At 43.6% G+C, this 18,222-nt stretch overlaps 1 protein-coding gene across 4 annotated transcripts; it reads right to left on the bottom strand.

The window, feature by feature from the left end:
- Nucleotides 1–5,948: 5,948 nt before the first annotated feature.
- Nucleotides 5,949–8,201, bottom strand: LOC134486244 (Y-linked testis-specific protein 1-like). 4 transcript variants are annotated; one of them, XR_010065078.1, is made up of 3 exons: nucleotides 8,031–8,201; nucleotides 6,107–6,978; nucleotides 5,949–6,027 (listed from the first exon to the last, which is right to left on the bottom strand). XR_010065078.1 is itself a non-coding variant. In XM_063285164.1 (2 exons), the coding sequence occupies exon 2, from the start codon at nucleotides 6,822–6,824 to the stop codon at nucleotides 6,171–6,173; it is 654 nt and encodes a 217-aa protein (XP_063141234.1). In that variant the 5' UTR covers nucleotides 6,825–6,933; nucleotides 8,031–8,201; the 3' UTR covers nucleotides 5,949–6,170. The 4 variants fall into 4 exon arrangements, 2 of the variants coding, with proteins under 2 accessions (XP_063141234.1, XP_063141233.1); XR_010065079.1 differs by having other exon boundaries at nucleotides 6,107–6,933; XM_063285164.1 differs by having other exon boundaries at nucleotides 5,949–6,933.
- Nucleotides 8,202–18,222: the final 10,021 nt, after the last annotated feature.

Genomic DNA, 18,222 nt, shown 5'->3' with positions numbered 1-18,222 from the left:
CCCCATATTCTTTATTCTTTGGTAAACATGGGGTGAGCCCCCTCTATGCTCATTATCAAATCCTTCTGATTCGATTTGTGGACAAAAGCAACCTACCGTCTGTCTTTTTCTAGTGGTTTTCCTTTTCAGGGAAAGAGAAATACCAAAACCTGCCTGAGAATTAGGATTTTTCAAAAGTCTCATCTCATTGTGGACTGCAATTTCCAAAGTTGACATTCATTAAGGGGAACGGATATGAACATCCCATCACGATTTGGATGTGTATTATTATTTCTTGTTATATGTATTTTCTTTTGTGACTTGATATGTAAGCTCCCCACAGACAAAAAGAGCTATCGAACCAAGTTCCCATCTTCCCCTCTCTGTAAGTTGAGATTTCTAAGGCTGAAGAGGAGAATAAATCAAAATGAAGCGAATCTACAGATGTTGTCCACGTACTTCCTAGAACAAGAAACAGAGAGAGACATGTTCCAGGAACACGTGTATCAGATGGACCAGTGAAACTGCAGGGGCCCTTGCTAGATCTAAAATCCCTGTAAATGGTGTGTGTGTGTGTGTGTAAACCTAGGTGTATATGTATATGTATATATGTATGTATGTCTTAGGGTTTTACTGCTATGAAAAGAAACCATGACCAATGCAAGTCTTACAAGGACATTTAGTTGGGGCTGGCTTGTAGGTTCATATGTTCAGTCTATAATCATCAAGGCAGGAGCATGGCAGCATCTATGCAGGCATGTGCAGGAGGAGCTGAGCGTTCTACATCTTCCTCTGAAGGCTGCTAGAAGACTGGCTTCCAGGCAGCTAGGGTGAGGGTCTTAAAGCCCACACCCACAGTGACACACCTAGCCCAACAAGGCCACACCCACTCCAACAAGGCCAAACCCCCTAGCAGTGCCACTCCTATTTGTCACTATTTGTCTTCAAACTTGAAACTTATTCATAAAACTGTTCAATGGACAACAGGTAACTTTAATGAAATAAATACACAAGGATTAGAAAAATACACAGGAAGATGTGTGCCTTAGTTACTGTTCTATTGCTGTGAAGAGACACCGTGACCAAACCAATTCATGACAGGAAACATTTAATTGTGGTCTTACAGTTTCAGAATGTGAATCCGTGACCATCGTGGTAGACACCATGACAGCAGGCTGGCAGGCAGGCAGGCCTGGCTGAGTAGTTCCTGAGAGCTCACATCCTGCTCCCCAGATGAGAGAGAGAGAGAGAGGGAGAGAGAGAGGGAGAGGGAGAGAGAGGGAGGGAAGGAGAGGGAGAGGGAGAGGGAGAGGGAGAGGGAGGGGGGGAGAGGGGGGGAAGTGAGAGGGAGGAAGAGAGAGAGAGAGGGAGGGAGAGGGAGAGGGAGAGGGAGGGAGAGGGAGAGGGAGGGAGAGAGAGAGGGAGAGGGAGAGAGAGAGGGAGAGAGAGGGAGAGAGAGAGGGAGAGAGAGAGAGAGAAGCCTGGTGGGCTTTTGAAATCTCAAGGCCCCACCTCCCATTGACACATCTCTTTTAACAAAAACACAACTCCCAATCCTTTCTAAACAATCCACAAACAGGAAACCAAACACATTCAAGTATTTGAACCTCTGAGGGTCACAATTATTAAAAATCCTAAAGTATGTTTTTTGTTTTTCTGTTAAAAGAAATCAAGTAATGAGTGTCCATCCCATTTGGTACATTTCATTTCGTTTGTACATTACATTATCGTTACATTTCATTCCTCAGAGGTTAGGGTTATTTGCATAACATGTTTCAAATCAAGCCATCACTCTCCCATAAGCCAAAGGCATCATACCTCCCCGCTTTCTACTTGATTATCCACATTGGCGTTACTTATCTGTACTTAAACATATCCCTTCATCCTGAATTAGTTCAAAGCATGGGGAGCTATTGATGCACAATTAATTGCTATTCATAATGGGATAAAACAGAAGCCAACATGATTGAGTCTATTGTTGCTGGGAGCTGAAGATTTCCCTTCCATTTAATAAAATGTGATAAATATGATTTTAACGCAAGCCTAGAAACCCCAACGAAGCCTTTAGTTTATATTTGTTTCAGTATTTCCAGATCATTCTCTGTGACACACAGGAACCTAGAGGAGGAGAATTGTGTGGAGTCACTGACACACACTCAACCAAGGATTCGTTTGCACAATAAGGAGATATATCCTGTCCTCTGAGAATTGGCCCCAGGACTCCCAATGATCTAAAAGTCCTCAGGTTCCTTGGATAAAAGGACACTGCATTTGCATATAACCTATGTAAGCCGCTTGTATACTCTAGTCATATTTATATGTGTGTGTGTGTGTGTGTGTGCGCGTGTGTGCTTAGAGACATGTAAGTGCAGAGGCTGGGGGAGGGTAGAGTGTGTTCTGCTTCTTCATTACCTACTGTATTCCCTTGTGACAGGGTCCCTGCTGAACCTGACGTGAGGCTCACTGTCAGGAAGCCCCGGTCATCCTCCTGTTCCCATACCAAGCCCTGGTGTTTGCATGTGTGACCACACACTTGGCTTTACCCCTCTGCCGTCTCCCCAGACCCTCCTACATTTTAAATAATCTCTGCACTACTTTGGTACTTAATGAAATTAAATCATGAGGGGCTGTTATTTAGGAGATTACAAGAAAAATGGTTTGTATGTGTTCAGTACAGATATGGTATTTATAAACCACTTTTATTAGTTCCTTGAGAACTTTATACATTATATAATGATAGAATTTACTTCTCACGTCTCTTCCTAACTCCTCCCAGATGCATCCACACCACATCACTTCTCCCAACTTCAAGCTCTCTTTCTGCCCTCTGTAATAACCCACTCAAGTCATTTATGCTGCCCATAAATTCATGGGCCTTGGGCAAGCCCCTGGAGCCTGGCCAGCTTGTCACCAGCTATATCTTTGTAGAAAACTGACTCTCCCTTTCCTGTCAGCTAGGGCTGAGGGATAGTGGTACTGTCGTGTACTGAAGACACTGCTTTGTTCTGGTTCTCGCTGACATCTGTATCTTATACTTCCACTCCCTCTTCCTTGAGGGTTCCTAAGACTCAACTCCTTCCCTTTCTGCCTCTCTCTGTGAGTCTGTGCATATGTGTGTGTGTCTATATTATAGATGTCCCATTTTACATTCAAGCACACACAGGTGGGGGTCGTCTTTACAATTGACTGCCGATGGTATCTCACCCCAGACAAAATGCTGCAATGCAGACATGGTGTAGCTCAGTCCAGGAAAGAAATAGGGGATGTTGAGAAACCTGCCCAGCTCGTTCTAGTGTGAGGTGACGTTTAGACCTCTGACACAACCTTTTGGCACTACCCTATGGGTTTAAGATACACATTGTCCCAGTACAGTGTTCAAAGGTGGGACTATGAAAATTGATTGGACCCTGTGGGCTGTAATCAATGAGTTCATCTGTTGATGGATGTGTATGAAGGTGGTGGGAAACTAGGAGATAGGAAATTAAGGGACTTGGTCATTTGGGACGTGTCTTGGAGGGTGTTTTTTTGTCCTTGGTCTCTTCCTGTGTTGATGCTTCTTGGATGCCAGTGAGGTTAGCAGTTGAGCTCCACCGTGCCCCTTTCATGGTCATGTGACCATGGACCAAAACCTATGAAACCATGAACCAAAATAAGTTTGTTTACTTTGTGAGTTGCTAGGCAACGTGTAAGAGTGATGAATGGATTAACATGAAATTGGCCAAAAGTGATGGTGACCATACCAGGTCAGGTCCGGATTTGATGTAGGACTCCATAGCATTGGCTATGGAGTGGCACTGCTTACTGTCTTGCTCCTCATGTCTTGCTGAGCTTGCTTTCTTATAGAACCCAGGACCACCAGCCTAGGAATGGTGCCGCTCACAGTGCCCTCCAGCTGGATCTTATGGACGCATGTTCTCAACTGAGGCGCCCTCTTCTCTGATGACTCTAGCTTGCTTCACATTGGCATAAAATAAGGGCGGTGGTTACAATGTGATTGTCCCATGGGAAGTGTGGCACAAGTAGGAGGTGTGGCATTGTGGGAGTAGGTGTGGTCTTGTTGGAGGAAGCATATCACTGTGGGGGTGATATGCTTCTTCTCCAACACCATGTCTGCCTAGACGCTTCCATGATTCCTGCCTTGATGAAAATAGACTGAACTTCTGAACCTGATAGCCTGCCCTAATTAAATGTTGTCCCTTGGGGTTGGGGATTTAGCTCAGTGGTAGAGTGCTTGCCTAGGAAGGGCAAGGCCCTGGGTTCGGTCCCATCTCCAAAAAAAAAGAACCCCCCAAAAAAGTTGTCCCTTATAAGTTGCCTTGGTCATGGTGTCTTTTTGCTGCAATGAAACCATCAGACAACCAGCCAGTATAAAAACACCCAAATAGCAGAATTAATCAACGATAGAAAGTATTTTCAAGTCCTGCAGTGAGAAACTTATTCTTGAGAGAAGAAACAAGAATGAATTAGTCCATGATAAGGTTGTCTCCAAAGACACTCTTGGAGTGTAGATGTGGCTCAGGGAGACCCCATGGAGTGCACAGGGGCTTCTCAGGAGGAGAGAGCTACATGGTCAGGAACCACAAAGCATTTTAAAGTCAAGGCAAATGGCATAGGAAAGAGCTCAGCACCTCTGCACTGGAGGCACCATCAAGAGTTTCTGAGGATGAGCTCACATGTGAGTAAAAGACAGGAACTTCCTGGGGCTAGATAGGGTAACAGGTCCCACAGGTGTGTAGGAAGCCATCCAGTCGAAGGAGAGCCAGGCTGGACAAGCCAGTGCAGGAGCACTTTGTGGTCATCAAGGGGCATTGAGAAGAGACCTCAAAAAATATTACAGGATGCAACAGAGTCTAACGTGCTCAGGGAAGCTAAACACAGGATCCACGTACCATCTGAGAGAAGGTCACGGCATCCTCATCTTCCCTTTTAAATTACTTTTTACTGATCATACAAAATAATGGGCTTTATGATACTTTCAGGAATCGATAGATATAAACTTAGTTTGGCATTCACTACTCTTGAGTTATCCTCATCAAAATGTCCTCCGTGGGAGCCTCCACCTCACATCCACCTTCTGTAGTGATGTCTTGGCTGTTCTTTAAGGATCCAAAGAGACCAATATGGATGCGGCCCAAGTTCAACTCATTCTAGACACTTTCTCTTCTTCCTGGTCTCCTGCTTCACTTTTTGAGAACTCCATATTGGAATTCCTTCGTCCCTCAGTGTCCTCTACTCCCTCATGTGTTCTTTAGTCTTTCTTCCACATCACCATCAATTTAATCTTTCTTACCCTCAGCCTGGTCTATTCTCTGCATGTGAAGGTGGGATTTATTTAAAAAGATGACTTTAGGGGCCCGGAGAGATGACCAATGGATTAAGAGCTTGTCTGCTTTGAAAGAGGACTTGGATTTGTTCTTTGAGCTCATGTCCAAAGGCTCCCAACCACCTTTAATTCAAGCTCCAGGGGACCTGACTACTCTTTTCTCTGTGGTCTCCTTTATTCATGCCCTTCCCCCACCCACATAATTAAAAATAATACATCTACAGATGAGAAACAGGTTTCATTAGGTTTCGTTAGTCAAACACTCCCGACCTTCTCTGATTCTTAGTCTGCTTGGATCAGTTTATTGGGTTTCCCCTTGAGTTCCAAGACCACCTCCCTGTTACCTGCCCCTCTTTCCCCAACTGTCTGTTTCTTCCTCAAACTTCACCTCAGAGAGTCTATCTATTTCTGGCCCCTCTCCACTGCTTCCTAAACATCCATCTTTTTTCCCCCGTGCCATCCCTGCTCCTCTAAGCCTCATCACCAGTTCTTTTCTCTCCCTAAAGACCAGACCAGCTCAGTCCTGTTTGTTTTAGTCTACGTGACATTAGACTTACTGTTCACAGCCTAGACCTTTCCGGCTTCCTCTCGATTGTCCATCCACCACCGTCCATCTCCTCCACCAAAGTGTTCACACACAACACGTCACATCGCACATTTTAATTTTTAGAGCAAAACTAATTCAACTGAAAAAGATACTGGAGTTGTCAAAGGCCCTTGGGTATCTGAAACACAGAAAAACATACATTTTCCCTCAATCCTATAAATTACCCATCTATGTCTCCCTCACTTTGTGCATTTCACCTTAACGGATCTTTTCCACCAGATTATAGACGTAGATGTGGATGTCGCCATCAAACTTGGTGAACTACACAGAAGGCTTGGCTAGAACTTGGTAAATGACTTTGTCGATCTGTTTGGACCCGTCGCTTCTGGTGAACTGCACACATTGACCGGTTAAGATGTCGCTGTCAACGTCAGACTTCACCTCTGCTGGAGGATTCTCTGGAATGATACTGAGGTTACCTTCTGCGTAATCATCCAAGAGCTGGTAGATGTATAGGACTGTATCTTTCTTGTAGGTGATGTAAAACCAGTCCTTCATGATCGGCACCTGGGATGGGACCACCCCCCTCCAGTTATCCTTAGAACCATGTTTGCCCTCAAATTTATGCTCCACAGCTCGGCCAACCATGGCACTGGCGAGATGGGCATCTTTCACTTGAGGAAACACTACTTTGGGAGTCAAGACCTTAAGCTTTAAAATCCTCTCATCACTGTGAAGTTCCAGTCCGTAGACACAATCAATTCCATCATACTTGACCAGATAGAGAGAGGGATTTGTTGGCAGTTGATCTAGAATGACGGCTTTCCATTGGGTGACGGGCTCATCGCCTTCCTTCCATCCATGAGAAATTCTGCATCCCACAATGTTCCCCAGGGCCTGGGGAGAAGGCCTCCTCCTCCTCCGCTCCTGGAAGGATGGTGTGCTCATCCTCCTCAGACACATCCTCTTCTTCATGGCTGTAGACCTCGTGTGGTAGGCCACGGCATCCTGGTCCACTGTCTTGTGGCTACCGTTCTGTGTTCAGGCTTCACACTTGCCCGTGGCCTGGGTTTGAAGAGCTCGCCTGTTTAAACCAGACACAATGCTGTTGCCGCTGTCATGTGAGTGCCTGCAAGAACAATGGGGGTGGGGTGGGGGAGGGCACTGGACCAAGGCTCTTGTCTAAGAGAACTTTGGAGCAGGTGAGGAAGGTGATGGTAGACAGGTTTGAGCATCTGAATCTTATTCTGTCATAATCAGAAGTTCGTAAGAGGGCTGGGCAATGGTGGAGCACACCTTTACTTCCAGCATTCAAGAGGCAGAGGGAGGCAGACCTCTGTGAGATCAAGGCCAGCCTGGTCTACAGAGTTAGTTCCAGGATAGCCAAAGCTACCCACAGAAAAACCCTGCTTCAAATATCAAAATCTAAAGTTCAAAGGGAAATGAACAAATGGTCCTCTACAGCTCAGAATAAGATATTCAGACACATTTCTTCAGCCCGAGGCACTTTACCTCTGCTGAGGAACCTCTCCTTGAATGTCTAGGTCAGTGTGGGATTAAGTATCCCTGTCCCCCACTTTAAGCAAGCAGAACAGAGTAAGGATAGCAAAGGAGCCAGAAGGATGGCCACACCCCTCTTCTACCCTCTAACTATGAACTATGTGGCAACATCCACAAGTGTCTGCCCAGAGACACAGCACACCAGTCCACTGGCTTTCTGTATTGTGCATCCTGACCCAGACCCAGGTTTATTCCGCGAAGCTGTTGCATCTTCGACCGCAACAAGAGCCTTTTGTGTAGGCAACAACAGCCACTTAGAAATAATATCTCCTGGGTTTGGGATTTAGCTCAGTGGTAGAGCAGTTGCCTAGCAAGCACAAGGCCCTGGGTTCGGTCCTAAGCTCCGAAAAAAAAAAAAAAAAACAAAGGAACAAAAAAAAACCAAAGAAATATTATCTCCTAAAATGCACAGGCACAGAGAGGAGCTTTGGCATTTTAGTAGAATTATGAATTAGATATTGTTAGCAAAGGATGATAAACTCCGGAGACTGACTAGCCTAGACCATCCTCCGACCTCTCAAACGTGGAAGACATCAGAACAGACGGTTACTCGCTGTACGAGGGAAAACTTCTAGCTTTCTGTGCTACAAGGGTCCCAGTTATCTTCATAAATGTATTTACCGAGAGAAAATGTCCTAGTCGTCCAGATTCTGTCTTCTGAAACCGGTCAGGCATCAAAAGGCTGTTGAACAATTGTGGGGTTCAGGAGCTGAACTGGCTTTCACACCCCGCTGCGAAGATAGTGAACCCACCTTCAGGGGAGTCTAGCGCCCCCAAGTGGAAGAGAAGCGCAACCTCCGCCCAGTGCTCTGTGACATCATCCAGGCTCTGCTTACGTCATAGAAGCCCTCTCAGTCCAGTTCCTTCCCTAGTTACGCTTAGAAACTTCCAGCATCTAGGTTTTAGCTTCTCATGTAGCCTCGTGGAGGCCCAAAGTAAAGTCCCCACCCAAATATTCTGATGACTCGAGTCACAGTCTGCCCATGTAGCTCTTTTCATGCATTTTATTTTTCTAAAAAAGTCTTTGGTTTCTGATTCACCATCATCCTTGGTGGTTATTTTCCCAGCTCCTATCGTTCCTTTGGTTATCTTTAAGCCATTCTCCATATCAGAAATATTGGTAGGCTCTCTCTCCAAGGCAGGCCACTGGATAGCCCCCCAAAATTAGCTTTATCAAACCCACAATTAGAGGAGGGACATTTTTATTCAAACAAAGCTGGAATTTGACAGGATTAAATACCTTGTATTGAAGTCAATGGCGATCATGAATTATGGATTCTTTGCAAAGAGGGAAAAAAATTAGCTCCTGGACCTGCTTCCAAAGTCGGGATAAACTGATGATAAACCCGATATCGACCAGTCATATTTTAAATGTCTTTAAAATTAACCGCACTTCTGGTTACAAGGAATTTATTAGATCAAATGCAGCAAAACAGGATGAAATAGATGAGGTAATTTTATTTTTGAAATATGGGTAGACAGAATACTGGATGCAGGTAAGGATGGAATTTACCTGTAAATTACATGGCACTTTATTTGTTTGTGTCACATAGTTCTTCAGATCTTCAAAAGGATTATTTTCAGAACCCTCCCCTGTCCCCACCACATTCTGACCCTCCCTTCCCTCTTCCCAGTAATTTCCTTCCACTTTACCATTATAATTTTTATATGTACTTAGAGCTTAACAACTTATGGCAGCTTTTTAAAATCTGACCAATTTTCTAAGTGCACCATCTTCTTTTTCTCCCTTCTATCTTAGTTTTAACCACATTTTCCGTCACACTTTGAGTTTTACTCTCTCTCTGCTCTTATGACTCCTCTGCCATTATGTGACTTTGGTCCATTATGTGGCTGACCTCAATGTGGGGTTAACTCAAAGGACATGATTTTGCCCCTTTTCTCCCCTTCATCTTCCTTCTCTAGGCACATGCTGAGATATACAGCATTGAGGATTTTTTAAGCCTGGAAAGCAAACACACACACACACACACACACACACACACACACACACACACACACACACAGAGAAACACTCATACAACCCAAACACACAAACACACACATACATACACACACACATACGCATATACACACAGAAACACTCATACATACCAAAGCAAAAAACACACACATACATACACACACAAACACACACACACGCACACACAAACAGACACAAAAACTACACATACATACACACAAACACACAAATACAGAGAGAGAGAGACAGAAGCAGAGACAGAGAGAGACACAGAGTGAGACAGAGAGCCCCTAAGAAAACACGTAATATCATCTTTCTAAGAACAATAAACAGAGACAACTTTCAAAAAAGTGAAGAACAAGTAGGCAACAAGAAGAACAATCTCATCATAGCCATCAACTTGAGGAGGAAAGTGTTTGTCTCACTCTATCTTCTAGGTTCCCTTCTGTTACTGAGCGACGTTGGGGCAGGAACTCAGGCAGGACTCTAGAGGCAGGAAAGGAAGCAGAGACAACTTAGAAATGCTGGGTACTGGATTGCTATCCATGACCTACTTAGCTTTCTCTCCTTCTCATACAACCCAGGGCCACCTTCATAGGGGATGACACTCCCCATAGTGGGCTACACCCTTCCACATCAACCATCAAAAATAAATTCCTTACAGATGTGGCCAACGGCCAATCTGATGGAGGCAATTCTTCAGCTGAGGCTCCTTCTTCCCAGGTTTAGTCAAACTGACAATAAAAACTAACCAGGACCCTGCACATCCATTCTGATTGCCACACTGTGTGCAATAGATAAGCCATTGGAATAACCTTAGCTGTTGATCACTGTACGAATGGCTGAAAAAACGTGATATACATTGATGTGATTCTCATCTATGTGTAAGAGGAAAGGGTTTCGTTCTCAGAAAAACGGAAGGGAGTGTAAAATACAATAGGTTAAGTGAAACAAGCCAGACTCAAACAGACGATTGCGGAATTTAGATTTTAATAAGGGATATTAAGTGAAAGGGGCATTTAGGAAGAGGAAGGGGAGCAGCAGGGTGTGTGTGTGTGTGAGTGTGTGTGTGTGTGTGCGCGCGCGCGCGTGTGTGTGTGTGTGTGTGTGTGAGGTGGAAATGGAGGTGAGTTGTGAGGATGAAGATGGCTAATGTACAGTATAAACCTGTACAAGGAGTCACCAGCAAGCCCACTGACTTCTACATTTAAAGAACATCGATATAAGAGAACTGAGTCTAAAACAATGTTTTGATTAAATTGGGGGTTTATAGTTTAGAGATACCGTAAAGTTTATTCATATTTTCCTTCCCACAGGTGGCTCTTGCTGTTTCGAGCTTGATACTGGTGACAGGATATGGCAATGAGCTTTGGTGTCTGTATCTCATTAATCACCCCGAATTCACATCATTCAGTGAGGCTACCGTGGGGAAGGAGGTAGTTAGAGATCTTACGGGTACACCACGTGGGAAGAATAAAGCCCACCCACACTATAGATTTTCAAATATTCACCGTCATCTCTGGTTTGAATGTGATCGCCCAAAAGTTATTTTCTGAAGATTAATCCCCAGTTGGAATGTAGTTGTGAAGAATTGATTAGGTCAAGAGCGATGCGACCTACAAATAAAGATCCATTAATGATGTTATTGTGGAAAAAGGTTCAATTATGAAAGGGAGTTTGGCTCCCTCTCTTGTCTTCTGAGCCCATTGGATCCCTTCTGTGGTGACAACATCCCACAAGAACTCCTTCCTCGGCCGATGGTCTCATCATCTCCGATTTACAGGCTTCTGAATCAGAATTATACAGAATCTGCCTCATTATAGACTAGCCAATCGGTGCCACTCTGTTTGTCCATAACAGCATGAACATGCCTCAAAATTGTGAGCAGCTGGGTCACATGGGAAAGCGAAGCTGGCAGAGTGGACTAGGTGGTTAGTGCTGACAGAGGACAAGTAGGGTTCAGGGTTAGCGTGTGTGCTCTTCGTGAAAGAAACAGCACAGAGGAAGAGTGTAGGTTGGAAAGGTGCAGCTTGGGAGGCACTCAGACATCTACTGTTGGCCTTGTGGGGACAAGGAGCCATTAGGTAAGAGGGAAGATTGCTAGGGATACCTTCAGCCACTGCTTTTGTCTAGCAGAACCCTTTTTAGAATCCTCAGCTTCGAGGATGTAAAGAAAACTGCCTGGAGTCATTTGATCCATCAGTAACCATCAAGAGTGTGCCCACTATTCCAGAGGGACCCAGGAAAAAGCCTGATCGTGGAAGATCCTTTGCCTTCCAGAGATGGAGACTCCTCCCCGGCATCACTGGGCAACCCATCTACGTCGGTAAGGGCCTCCCACTAAGTCCAGAGCAGTGGTCCTTAACCCTTGGATTGAGACCCCTTTGGGAGCTCAAATGGCCCTTGCACAGGAGTCACATATCATATATCCTGTACATCAGACATTTACATCACAATTCATAACTATAGCAAAATTAAAGTTATGAAGTAGCAATGAAATAATTTTACATTTGGTGGAGGTGTATGAAAAGGTTACGTTAGGAAGGTTGAGGACCTCTCTTCCTGACCCCTCTAAGATATACCTGTCGGTGTGGACTGGAGGTATAATCCCTTTTATTCAATCAGGCAAATCCAGAAAAACCAAAACACCACCATAAGGTTATGAAGGATAAACAGCCACTGCACCCACAGTGTCAGGACTGCTGACATCTTAGACAAACGATGTCAAAATGGAAATCACGTCACACCATGACCATCCCCCTAAATGAAAAGCAGAGGAGAAAAAACAGTTCCCTGGTGTTGGCACCACGAGAAAACCTTTGTCAGAATCATCAGCAAGGATTTTAAAGCCAGGATTCAAGCGTTGTCGATGAGAAACTTCCAAAACAAAAGTATACACATCATCCTGGTGATGTAATAGAAGAAACAAGAGAAAATCGAATAGGAACTCACTGAATTAAAACAAACACTAAAAGTAGGAATTACAGGCATGTCTGGGCAAGATGAACAATGAAGTGGAGTTTAGAGCAGGCAGAAAGGGCTGGGAAGATGGCTCACTGGTTGGGAACACTGGTTGCTCTTGCAGAGGACCAGGGTGCAGAGGATCTAATGGACTCTTTGGTCAAAACACACACACACACACACACACACACACACACACACAAACACAGGAAAAAAACAAAAAACCGTGGACTTAAGGCATTGCCTCCACTGTAGTAGCACATAGTAGGAGGTAGGGATCTAAATAAGTGTTCCTTTCCACCCCCACAAAGACCAACATACTTATGAACCGTCAGCCCTGGATCTGTACAATCTGCCGGGGACTCCCAGATGTTTAGTTTAGTCTCCTCACTCTCTAACATATTCTGTTGTTCTGTTTCAGGAATCCTGAGCTGGGGCTCGGCTGACTTGAGTCTCACTCCCAGTCTTGCATCCAAGACAACTTTCAGCTGCCATGTACTGATCCTTGGGATTCCCTGCCAAGGTACCCTGACTTGCATTTCTCACGAGGCCATGCCATGAAGCCAGAGAAAGTGCGGCTGTCTTACTCTGCAATTTATTAGCTTAGAATATTGGGAAATTGGCTCGACCTTTAAACTTCACTTCCCTCATGTATAAATGAGCAGGAAACAATTCCAGTTCATCAGATCTACATTAGGAGTGAGTTAGAAAAACACAACAAAACGATTAGTGCCAATGTGTTTTATGAATGATAAGCAGTATTATTTATATGATTTGTAACATTGGAAATTATTGTACCTGGAACGTAACGGTTTTCATTATCTTTGCACAGATGATGCAAGGAAAGCATCTAGGATGCAGAAATGCTTCCCTTTTTGCTTTATTTCCAAGAAGCATTTCTTTCTGCTCCAATTATTTTTTTAAAACTGACTTTCCACTCCATCTCCCCTTAGGTGATTAGGTTAGAATGGGGTTTGGTGAGAGGGGTTATAAAACATGTTACAGAATATATCTACAAGATCAACTGTTGAGTTCAAATGGAGGCACCCTCCATGGATAAGCCATGCTCCCCCTGAAGGTATTGATTTCTTTTCTCTTTTTATTTTCATTGATTTCTTGTGATGGCTAGTCTTGGAGGAAAGAACCTCCCTCGAGGAGCTTCCTCCATCAGATTGGCCTTGACAATATCTAGGTGGCATTTCCTTGACTGTTAACTGATGTTGGAGGGCCTGGTCTACTGTGGGCAGCACCGCCCTATGCAGGTGGGTCTGGACTCTGTAAAGGTAGTTGAATGTGAGCTTAGAGCAAGCCAGTGAGCAGTCTCTGTACTTTCTGTTTCACAATCCTGTCCTGGTTTTCCTTGATTATGGGCTGGAACAGAGAAGATGAAATAAAATTTTCCCTTCAAAATCTGGCTTTGGTGAGTGTATTTATCAGAGCAACAGAAAACCAAAATTAAGCAAAAAATCACAGTGCCAGATGTGGGATGTCTTCCTGAAAGTTGTTGACCAGCGAGATCCCAGAAGCCCTCACAATTTTACAGGTTGTTTCCATTGTTCTTCGTAGCCCTCCAGAACCTGATGGTAAGACTCTATCACTGAGGACACTGAATTCTTTTGGTCACAGGTCACAGAAGGGTCAATCTGAAGTTGAGGTGGAAGCATCCTCTATAATGGCTAGCCTTCCTGGTTCAAGAAAGTGCTATGTAGGCTTCCACGGGAGAAAATCATCTACAATCTTACTCGGGGATGAACCATTCAAGCTAATACGTCAGGAAAGATGTGCCCCTAATGTGTTAGTGGCATTGCATTCATGGGAGTAACCAGTGGCTTTCCAATCAGATACAAGGCATATTGCACACGAGGGAATACAAACCAGGTTCTGCAAACTGGTCAAGAACCTATGGTTAGGGTGATATAGGCCCTATGAAAAAACCTAATGCTAAATACATTGTCGAACTTCCTTCCAAACATCCATATTTGTATCAATAGATCAGGGTTGCACTTAGCTCTCATCAGAGATGAAGACTCTGACTACCATGAGCAGAGAGGTACAGCTGGACAAAGTGCTGGGAATCAGTGGTGTCGGACTGTTCAGGTGGAAATAGGACAGCTAAGTATTCTCCTCCACAGCTCAGAGAACATCATGAAAGAGTGGGTGGAAGGAATGTAAGAACCAGAAGATGGGGAAGTGGACAGCAAAAGGATATCTTTTAGATTGGACCTAGTCATTGAACTCTTAAAATGATGGCGGTTATGGTCACGGGCACAAGACTTGGCCCCTCAACACTTCATCACAGATGGGAGACGCCATGAAGACCCTCCCCTCCCTTGGCAATCAACATTTATTGGAGGAGGGTTCTATCCTGCAGGCTTAGATTTTTCAAGACCTAGGTTAGGTAAGAGTTTTTAAACCCTTTAAACTTCCTCTAGCCCACCACCAACCAGAGGTAGTGGAAAGGAAAGGATAATAGGACAAACAAAGAACGATGTGGACCTGCTTCGAAATAGTTCTCTGGGGCGATTTCAATCTTCATCATCAGGATATCAGTTCAGTTGACATGAATCAGCAGACGGAGGTCCATCTACTTGCAAACACCATTCACGAATCACCAAGGACAGTTCCACCCAGTAGAAATTGCTGAGCTCTTCCAATTGGCCTGGGTTCGAGGAGGCAGCAAGAAGCCACCACAATGTCACCACAAGAACTTCTTTAGTTCTTTTCTCTTTACAAAGTCTTGACAAACAATGTTCAGTTAGGAAGGAAAGGTGAACCAATGCCACAGCATTGTCAATGAAGACCAGTATCATCAAAGTACATTGAGCATCAGCGAAGAGTGTCAAGGCAAGCCAATGCCGTGGGGTTGCCCACTGTTGTCCAGGGTTATACTCTTACCCTTTCTAAACATCACATGCCCTTTTCCCAGGCAGCGACCAGAAACACCATGTGTTAGTCTCATGTGATCAGCTTTACGTGTGACTTAGTCTTTTTCCTTCACACTTTTTGTATTTTTATTTCTCTGTTAAGTAAGGCTTTGATGATGATGATGATTATGATGATGATTATTTCATTTTTATTATTATTTATTATTATAATTTTTATATTTAGTATATTTATTGTTATTTTATTATCACCTTTATTATATTATATTATTATTAATACTTGTTGTTGTTATTATTTTTACTATTACTATCATGTATCTATTTGATATTTTCTATGATTGTAGTACTTTAACTGGTATCTCTTTCTGGTTTGGGGAATATTGTCCCCAGAAAATCACATACAAATAGTTATTGTGGCTGATTTTATTCTCATGCTTTTCATAGTGTACTGAAATTATGAATCAAGGACCCTGCCTCAGTTCATTCTGATTGGTAAATAGAGATAATGATAGTCAGTGTCTAGGCAGGGCAGACAGAGCAGGAGTTTCAGGACGCTTGGACAAATGTCCAGAGAGGAAGAAGACATGGAGATTCTCCAGGACAGACTTTCAGGATAGAGAAGCAGCTGACATAGAGGAGCACGAGAATAAGCAGACCCAGAAGAGCTGCCCAATGGAGTCCAGGGCAAGAAAGATGGGATATAGATTTTAGCAAATAATAACGTGGGAATATAAGTGGGGGATAGTTTAGCCACATGGAGGTTAGGAAGTGGCCTTTCCATTGAGCTGTTAAAGGCATAGAAAAATATAAAAGCTGTATGTGTGTGGCCTCCATCCATAAGCCCCCTCTCCCTATCCACTTCCTCTGCCCTGTTTTGTTCAAATGTGCTTCCCCCTCCGCAAAAACATCCCCTTGCTGCCTCCCCAGCATGACATTCTATTTCCGGAAGGCCCAGCCTTGGCACAACCAAGGGCTCCTCCCATTGGTGCAGAGCAAGGTCATGCTCTGCTACATATGCAGCTGGAAACGCCAGTCTGTCCATGTGCAGTCTTCAGGAAGTGCTTTAGTCCCGCGGAGATCTGGTACGTGACCCCTGTTGTACTTCCTGGGTTGCAAGGCACTTCCGCTCCTTTAATACTTTCTCTCTCTTCTCCAAAGGGGACCCTGTTCTCAGTGCAATGGTTGGCTGCAAGCATCAGCCTCGGTGTTTGTCATGATCTGGGAGAGCCTCTAAGGGGACAGCTCTATCAGGCTCCTGTGAGCATGCACTTGTTGGCCTCAGCAATGTTGTTTAGGTTTGGGGGCTGCATGCATGTGGGCTGCATCCCCAGGTGGTATAGGCTCAGAATGGCTATTCCTTCAGTCTCTGCTCTAAACTTAATCTCCATATCATGTCCAATGAATATTTTTGTTTCCCCTTTTAATACAGACCATCCTCATTTGGTTCTTCTTTCTTCTTGAACTTAAAACGGTATGTGAATTGTAAGTTGGGTAATTCAAGTTTGGGGTAGTGTGTGTGTGTGTGTGTGTGTGTGTGTGTGTGTGTGTGTGTGTGTATGTTTTATTTTTGTATTTTGTGTGTGTGTGTTTGTGTGTTTTATTTTTGTTTTTGTGTGTGTGTGTGTTATTTGGTTGTGGTGTGTGAATTGTATGATGGGTAATTCAAGTTTTTGGGGTATTTAGTGTGTTTGTGTGTTTGTGTTTTTTATTTTTGTATTTTGTGTGTGTGTGATTTGGTTGCGGTATGTGAATTGTATGTTGGGTAATTCAAGCTTTTGGGGTAGTGTGTGTGTATGTGTGTGTGTGTGTGTGTGTGTGTGTGCGTGTTTTATTTCTGTTTTTTTTGTGAGTGTGTGTGTGTGATTTGGTCACCTCATTCAGGATGGTATTTTATAGTTTCATTCATTTGCTTATAATTTCACGATGTCATTGTATTTGATTACTGAGGGGCTCTCCATTATGTAGATGAACCACATTTTCTGTATCCATTCCTGTGGTCAAATCATCTGGGTTCTTCCTAGCTTCTGACTATCATGAATACAGCTGCTATAAACAGAGTACAACGTGTGTCCTGGTGCTATGTTGGGGCATCATTTGGGAATATGCCCAGGAGTGGGGTAGGTAAATCCTCAGCATATACCATGTCCAATGTTCTGAGGAAAGCCCAGAGTAATTCCTGGAATATAGTACCTCATTTCAATCCCACCAATAATGGAGGAGTTTTACCCTTTCTCCACATGGTGACCTGCATCTGTTGTTAACTGAATGGTTGATCTTAGCCATTCTGACTGGTGTATCTTTTGATTTGCATTACCCTGATGAATAATGACGTTGAACATTTCTTTATGTATTTCACAGCCATTCAAAAAATTCTGCTGAAAATTATTTGTTTAGATCTGTACCCCATTTATAACGGGGTTATTTGACTTCCTGGAGTATAACTTCTTGAGTTCTTTGTACATATTGAATATTAGTTCTCTTTCAGATATAGGATGGCAAAGATCTTTTTTCAAGATATTAGTTGCCATTTTGTCATAATGACAGTGTTCCTTGCCTTACAGACACTTTGCATTTTTACAAGGTCCAATCTATCAACTCTTCATAGTAAAGCATAAGCCACTGGTTTGATGTTCTGTTCAAGAAATTTTCCATTTTTATCATGTGTTCAAGCTTTTCCCCACTTTTTCTTCTATTGGATTGTGTTTATCTCTTTTTTCTGGGTGCCCTTAATCCACTTGGCCTTCAGCTTTGTACAGCATGATAAGAATGGATGGATTTACATTAATTTACACGCTGACATCTAGATGATCCAACACAGGTGTTCTACTTGCCTGTCTCTGTACCAATACCATATAATTTTTATCACTATTGGTGGGTATTTAACTTGAGGTTAGGGATGTTGATTTCCACAGAATTTCTTTTATTTTGAGAATAGTTTCAACTTCCTTTTTTTTTTCTTATTCTAAATGAACTTGCATATTTCTCTTTC

Source organism: Rattus norvegicus, chromosome 3 (assembly GCF_036323735.1).
Source record: "Rattus norvegicus strain BN/NHsdMcwi chromosome 3, GRCr8, whole genome shotgun sequence".
Classification (NCBI taxonomy): domain Eukaryota; kingdom Metazoa; phylum Chordata; class Mammalia; order Rodentia; family Muridae; genus Rattus; species Rattus norvegicus.
This window is presented reverse-complemented; position numbering and strand designations above follow the sequence as displayed.